The sequence below is a fragment of the Panicum virgatum genome, chromosome 7K (genome assembly GCF_016808335.1).
Source record: "Panicum virgatum strain AP13 chromosome 7K, P.virgatum_v5, whole genome shotgun sequence".
In the NCBI taxonomy this organism is placed as follows: Eukaryota; Viridiplantae; Streptophyta; class Magnoliopsida; order Poales; family Poaceae; genus Panicum; species Panicum virgatum.
In genome coordinates this window covers 29,165,860-29,172,519 of record NC_053142.1, presented here as the reverse complement: position 1 = coordinate 29,172,519, position 6,660 = coordinate 29,165,860, and the positions used below count along the sequence as shown (strand labels likewise).

Genomic DNA, 6,660 nt, shown 5'->3' with positions numbered 1-6,660 from the left:
AGGGGAGGTGCACGTGGGGGAGGTGCATGAGAAATGTCATGCTACTTTAATTATTAGCACATATTTAGTTAACCAAATAGAGTCCCAATACTTAATAATTAGGGTAATTATGGGTAGGAGAGTCTTTTATATAGCCATAATTTATTCTAAAACTCCAGAATGCCTTATATTTGGTGACGGAAGGAGTAATATTGGAGTCTTCGGGTTGGATTTGACTAGTATTTAGCTAGCTGCCTAGGTAGATGTGTATACGTGCACCGTTCAATATGTGTTGTTGGGTATGTTAAGGACGATAGCCGAAGAACTTAAGTACAAAGCATCGTTGCATTGATTGACCTTTGTGTTGGGCTTTAGAATATAGGTGGGGGTTAAAAATTTTCACTGATTTTAGGGGGGGTCGTGGCCCCTGCTCGCCCCCTGGTTCCGCCGTTGATTATGGTCGTTTTGGACTATTACTTTGTTCTGCTGGCAACTATTAGCAGTATTTTTCTCTCACATCAAATCAGCACCATCCACCAGGTACCAACCAGTCAGCCGTATTTTTCTCTCACAGCAAATCAGCACCAGCCACCAGCCACCAGAACAGACTGCATGAAGATTCACATGCAGCTGTTTTATCAAGTCATCTATGTATTTTCTGTAACACAAAAACATTAGTTTAGTCTCTAGATTTAAAATAATTTTTGGAAATTATAAATTGCGGATATATATGAATTCTTGTAGAAAACAATCGTTTTTCTCTGCTATGCTGTTGAAAGTGTTTTTGTTCCAGGTAGACCCTAATTGTTGGCTGAACCATGATACCGACCAATCCAAAACTATATAAAAACCCTGCTAAGTCACAAGTCCACCCACGCACGCACAAAAAGAATTATTCGCCTCCAAATTGTTTTCATGAGATCAGTAAAAGGCTTGAGATCACAACAGTACCCCATCACTGTTCCCCATCCTTTCGCTGAGAAATCGAGACAGCAAGTAGGTTAGCTAGCCCTCCAACACCTAGGGGTGGTAAAGGGCCCAACATTTTGAACTAGAAAATCTAAGGATCGGGCCCTAAAAGGGCCGGGCTCTAAACATATGTATTTTTGAACTAAAAATTTTAAGGGTTTTATTGGGCTGTGAAGAGGCCATTAGGGCCCTGGCCCATTACCACCCCTACCAACACCTACCCTACCCCCGTTGCTGTTGGAGCCCCCACTTGCCAATTCTTTCCTCCAAGCCCCTTTCCTCTCCTAATCACCCACACTCATCTTTTCCTTAATCCACTTCAAACCCTTGCAAGCTACTAGAGGTCTGCTAGTCTTTGGGATGAGATGAGAGGAGAGGAGAAGAGCCACCACTAACCCTTAATCAAAGTCCTTAATCCTGATTAGCTCCCTCCTAATTCTCAGCTTTAGAGTTGAGGGCCAAACAAAACACCCTTGTTGTCTTGTCCCCTCCTGCGTCCCTGTTGCTTGCTGCACCGGTTCTTTTGGGGGGGGGGGGGGGGGGGGGGGGGGGGGCCGTGGAGAGGTCGCCGTGGGCCGGGGCCGGGGCGGCATGTCGAACGCCGGCGAGGCCCGAGGCGTGGGGACCGGGCGCGGGTCGCGGCTGCCGCGGTGGACGCGGCAGGAGATCCTGGTGCTCATCGAGGGGAAGCGGGTGGTGGAGCGGAGCGGGCGCGGGCGCGGCCGGGGGCGGGCCAGGGGCGGCGCCGGCGCCGGCGCGGAGCCGACCAAGTGGGCGGCGGTGGCGGACTACTGCCGGCGCCACGGCGTCGACCGCGGGCCCGTGCAGTGCCGCAAGCGCTGGAGCAACCTCGCCGGCGACTACAAGAAGATCAGGGAGTGGGAGCGCGGCCTCGCGGCCAGGAAAGAGGCCTCCTTCTGGGCCATGCGCAACGACGCGCGCCGGGAGAGGCGCCTCCCGGGCTTCTTCGACCGCGAGGTCTACGACATCCTCGAGGGGCGCGCCGTCGGTAATGCGGCGGCGGCGCGCCCTGTGGTGGTGGACGTGGAGAGCAAGGCGGAGGTGGCGGCGGCGCTCGACGGTGGCCGCGGGGCCGGGCTGTTCTCGTCGTCTGAGGACGAGGATGATCAAGAAGACGATGCGGCCACGCCAAGCCCCACACCGACGGCCACGCCGGCGCCGGCGCCGGCGCCGGCGGCCTTACCCGCCTCCGGTGAGCAAGTCGTTCCATTCATTCTTCTTCCTTGCTGCTTCCCCTTTCTCGACGCATGGAGCCTTTTGCTCCCTTTTGCTGCTTCTCGAGAATAAAAGTGCGAGCTTTTCTGCATGGAAGTGTCTAAGCTTTTCTGATCCCTTTGCCTTGTTCTGTTCAACCCTGTTCTCCTGTTGCTGCGTTCCTGTTTCATTGTTTAGACAGGGTGAAAATTCTCAAGCTTGTGTTCGTGCTGATGACACAATAAAGCTCGAAATCAATCAAGCAACCAATTTTCTCTTTCTCTTTGGTTCCTGACAACGAATTGTTCCTTGGGTGATATAGCTTCACTTGCTGCTGTTCCCTTTGCAGAGAAGACGACTGATGTGCCCAGACAAGAGAGCTCCGAGCAAGGTACTCTGCAGAAACTTCCTACTGTTCCATTGGTTTGGTTTGATCAGCCCCAGCGTAGTACGGACAGAAAATTTATATATAAACCATTGCATCACTTCACTTCCTACCATTTAAAACCGAAACCAGAGACTGTGTAACAAATTAACAAATCATGAACAAGTCCAATCAGCACAAAAGTATGAGACAGCCCAGTGTCGATTTCTCATTCATCCTAAGATTGTGAAACACTAGCTTTACCTTTTTCCCTTTTTGTGAACCAACAATCTTTCTCATGAGTCCGCACTGCTCGACGATAAGAAGAATTGTTTCAACATCGGGCGGTGCTGGCTGGGAATCAATGCCCCCAAGGCAATGTGTTGACTGACTGGGGTCCCTTTTCTAGCTAATACCGGAATAAACTGATGCTATCTGTTGCTACTTACACAGAGTGATGTTTCTTTATTGTATTATCTGTTACATAGGGAATCCTTGGTTATTAAATCCAATTACTGTGTAAACACGTGGAGGTGGAGAGTTGATTAAGAAACATCCATTATCCTCTTCTCTTTTCAAATCTTTCGAACGATTCTGAAGTTATGGAGATCAAGAACTGCTCCTTTGTATTCAGCGTCTTCGTTCACAGTGATTATCTTGGTCCCCTTGTAACATATATAGAAATAATCAACTAATCCAGTATCCACTTGAATGTTTAGGCATAATTCTATAATCAAATAATCTAACATGCAACCCAAACAAATTAAGAGCAGTAGAACTTCAAGCTTGGGGAGGTTTCATGCCTAACAACCAGCCATGTTTCCAACCAGCAGGCACATCAAAAAGAAAGCAGCCGGAGCAAATTGCTGAGGACTCACCAGCGCAGTGTGGGCAGAAGAGGCAGCGCAGCGACGACACCACCTCTGGACGAACCGCCATGAACCTGCAGGGGCAGCTGGTTGAGATCCTAGACCGGAGTAGCCAGATGGTGGCAGCACAGCTGGAGGCGCAGAACATCAACAGCCGATTGGACAGGGAGCAGAGGAAGGACCAGGTGAGCAGCCTGCTTGGTGTGCTCGGCAAGGTGGCCGATGCTCTCTACAGAATTGCTGATAAGCTGTAGCCAGCCACCACTGTATGTGTCTTGAGCACCGTAAATAAAACGCTGCAAGAATGTACAGATTGATACAGGTTCTTGGCGTCCTGTTGTTCTTGTGGGTTGGTTCTGTAATTTGGTCAGAAACCTGAAATGGGATGCCCTATTTTTTTTTAACCCATGGGATGTGTATCTGTATGCCTCCATGGTGCAAAACTCTGTATTCTGCTGGCTCTGGATCCTGCAGAAGAATTGAAGTGCATATCTGATAACAGACTGTCTAGGGTCAGTTGGTTTCCTCTAAATTCATTTCTGCAAGCAGAATAAACTGATGAAAGGGTTCTGACAAGACAACTTTTGGGTGACACAAAAGGCATTCAAACAATGGCCTCCGAATAGATTGTTAATTTTTCTAACACATCCTCTGTTGTTCCCAGTATGCCAGTATAAGCAACTATAGACAGACCAATTGAGAATAGGAGTAACACGAAAAGTAATAAAAGCTGGTTGCTCATATCATAAGACCAAAGCAAAGATACAGACACATATCCCGATTTACATAAGGAAATCTGAAACTTGAAAGATTCTTAAAATAAACATTGGACTAGGGACTCTACTATTGTCAGTTTCACTCATCATCACCATCAGTTCTAATTGACCTGTAACGGCGGGAGCTCGCCTTTGAGTGCGTATGCATCTGTGGTGTTGATGATGCTTTGCTGTCATCTTCATCCATCTCACACTGATCAGTTTCATCAGAGGCTTCTGCCACCATACCAATTACAGATGAGGTGGAATCGCTAGTTCTGGGACCCTCATCCACTGCCATCGCATCAACTGACTTCTTGCGGGGAATGAACGTGACTGAGCTAGGAATCTCAGCAGGGGTCCCAGAATGTATCTTGTTGGGATCTGATTTCCCTAACAGATCATGCAGATCTGCAAGAGCTCTCTTGTTAGAGGTATCGTTAGACTCTGGTACATCCAGGGTGTAACGTGTGTACTTTGAAGGGTTCCTTATGTAGTCAGGAACCCCAGGAGTCTCAGATGGAGTGGACGTGTTCTCCTTCTCTGTGACTACATCCATGGATTGAGGAACCATTGGAGAATCTTCATCATGTTCAAACATATCTGACTCTGGATCCTTAACACTAGCATCAAACCTGACACGTTTCCTTGGTTTTAAATTGGCTTGCTCCTCCTTCCTCTTCAGTATAGGTTTTACATTGACATCCTCCACAGCTTTCTTTATCTGCATTCCTACAGTAGGGAGATCCTTGGCTTGAGCGGCATAGTGAGAGTTACCATCTTTAGCCAAACCATCGTCTTCTCTTAGTCTTGCAGATGCTGCCCTGATGTCTGCCCGAGGATCCTTCAAGAAACGGTACATGTCTTCAATGGAATCATCAAGGAGGTCAGGGACTATACTGTTGATGCTCATGTTTATGCCATCATCCATTATATCGTTCATGTACACACGGTCTGCAGCATCCTCTCTACCAAAGGCCTCTCTGTCATACCTGTCCTCCTCCTCCTGTAAAAAACAAGTCCTGTAAGATTACCAATACAAACAAACCAGAGGCCATAGGGATGACCAATCATAATGACAAACCATAATCCAGTTAAGTTACTTGAAGTATTTCAAATCCAGTGAATAGGGGCAATAACATGCTTCATCATTTATACTACCTACAAGTTCATAATAACCAAAAGGGAATAGGGACAGGAGCGCTTCCAAATAACAAATTGCCCTTGGTGGTCTAGCAAAAATCATTAAGGGCCAGTTTGAAAAAAGGGGGTTAAGAAGTTTCTGGATTTAGTTCATATTTGTACTAAATCCTAAGGATTTGGATCCTAAAACTCCCTTTCCAAACAGGGCCATAAATGTGAATTCACCAGAACATGCATCCAAGATGACAAGTCAACAGAAGCCGAAATGCGACAACATGGTAAGATGGCAAAAATAACAGAGAAACTGATCAATAAGTGGTCCGATTTTCTCCGCCTAGTCTTTGTCCACAAATTATGCAGAACCCTAGTTAGGAGGGCAACACATCTTAAGTGGAAATTGTTCTTAAAACAGGCATATACTGAAGACCAAAAGCTGATTTGATCCTAATCTTAATTCAGAGTTTAGTTCCAACTTCCAACATAATGGAAGGCATCAATTATGACATCATAAGAACAGCTTATTATGGGGCCACTACTCAAATGAGTGAGCGAAGGTAATTTTCCTCACCTCTCGATCCAGAGTTGGGTCGAGGCCGATGCTAACCCTAACCCCCTCCTCCTCGTCCTCCTCGGCCGTCTTCCTCCCCCTGTCCATACCCTCCTCCTCCTCGTCGTCCTCATCCAGGTCGTCGAGGTCCCCCTCGAACTCCTCCTGCCTGGACCTGCGCCTCCGCCCGCCGCGGAGGCAGCCGTTGGCGTCGTAGAACGCGGAGGCGCAGGGCGTGTCCCCGCGGCCGGCCTCCCCCGCGGCCTCCTCCTCCGCGTCGCGGGCCTCCGACGGCTTCGCCCAGCGGCGGCGCTCCACGTCGCCCGAGGCCACGGACCAGGACGCCGCCGGGAAGGACGAGTCCGGGACGGCGTCGAAGAGGCGCGACCCGAAGAGGCGCTTCACCCGCGCCTCGAACGCCTCCTGCCCCCCGCTGCCGCCGCCGCCGCCCTCCGCCGCCATCGAATCCGCCGCTTCCCGAAGCTCCTCGAAGGTCCCGGCCGGTCTCGGCTCCCGCTGTGGGTGGGCGCGCGCCGCGCGGGTTGGGTTCGAGTTGGGGATCGCAGGGTTTGGGGAAGAAGGATTGCGCTAGGCTAGCCACCTTTTTTTTTTAAGGGAATCACACTTTATTAAATCTCTACGGAACTGCAAACTCCATCTGGAGGACTCATATACCACACATGCCTACCAACATCAAGTAGGACTGAGCTTCTAGCTAGGACATACGCGTCGACATTCGAAGACCAACTTTCGTGAACGAACTCCACCTTGGTGAAAGAGCTCCTCCTTGCTTGAATATCCCTAATGACCGCACCATAG

The 6,660-nt window shown here is 49.2% G+C and overlaps 2 protein-coding genes across 3 annotated transcripts; one reads left to right on the top strand and one right to left on the bottom strand.

Annotated features, from left to right (window-relative positions):
• Positions 1-1,495: 1,495 nt before the first annotated feature.
• LOC120640798 (trihelix transcription factor ASR3-like) lies at positions 1,496-3,922 on the top strand. Of its 2 annotated transcripts, none has more exons than XM_039916714.1 (3): positions 1,496-2,161; positions 2,513-2,554; positions 3,358-3,922. In XM_039916714.1, exons 1-3 carry the CDS (start codon positions 1,540-1,542, stop codon positions 3,648-3,650), a joined length of 957 nt encoding a protein of 318 aa, XP_039772648.1. In that variant the 5' UTR covers positions 1,496-1,539; the 3' UTR covers positions 3,651-3,922. The 2 variants fall into 2 exon arrangements, with proteins under 2 accessions (XP_039772648.1, XP_039772649.1); XM_039916715.1 differs by having other exon boundaries at positions 1,498-2,161; positions 3,361-3,922.
• A 56-nt stretch (positions 3,923-3,978) lies between these two features.
• On the bottom strand, positions 3,979-6,660 carry LOC120640797. Its single transcript, XM_039916713.1, has 2 exons — positions 5,863-6,660; positions 3,979-5,157 (listed from the first exon to the last, which is right to left on the bottom strand). Exons 1-2 carry the CDS (start codon positions 6,301-6,303, stop codon positions 4,252-4,254), a joined length of 1,347 nt encoding a protein of 448 aa, XP_039772647.1. The 5' UTR covers positions 6,304-6,660; the 3' UTR covers positions 3,979-4,251.

What these genes read in the sequence shown, in the direction of transcription:
- LOC120640798 (XM_039916714.1), top strand. Translation starts at nt 1,540, where the DNA reads ATGTCGAACGCCGGCGAGGCCCGAGGCGTGGGGACCGGGCGCGGGTCG. An exon ending in GGCGGCCTTACCCGCCTCCG is followed by an intron (nt 2,162 to 2,512) that starts GTGAGCAAGTCG and finishes TTCCCTTTGCAG; the next exon opens with AGAAGACGACTGATGTGCCC. An exon ending in ACAAGAGAGCTCCGAGCAAG is followed by an intron (nt 2,555 to 3,357) that starts GTACTCTGCAGA and finishes GTTTCCAACCAG; the next exon opens with CAGGCACATCAAAAAGAAAG.
- LOC120640797 (XM_039916713.1), bottom strand. Translation starts at nt 6,303, where the DNA reads ATGGCGGCGGAGGGCGGCGGCGGCGGCAGCGGGGGGCAGGAGGCGTTC. An exon ending in ACCCAACTCTGGATCGAGAG is followed by an intron (nt 5,158 to 5,862) that starts GTGAGGAAAATT and finishes TGTTTTTTACAG; the next exon opens with GAGGAGGAGGACAGGTATGA.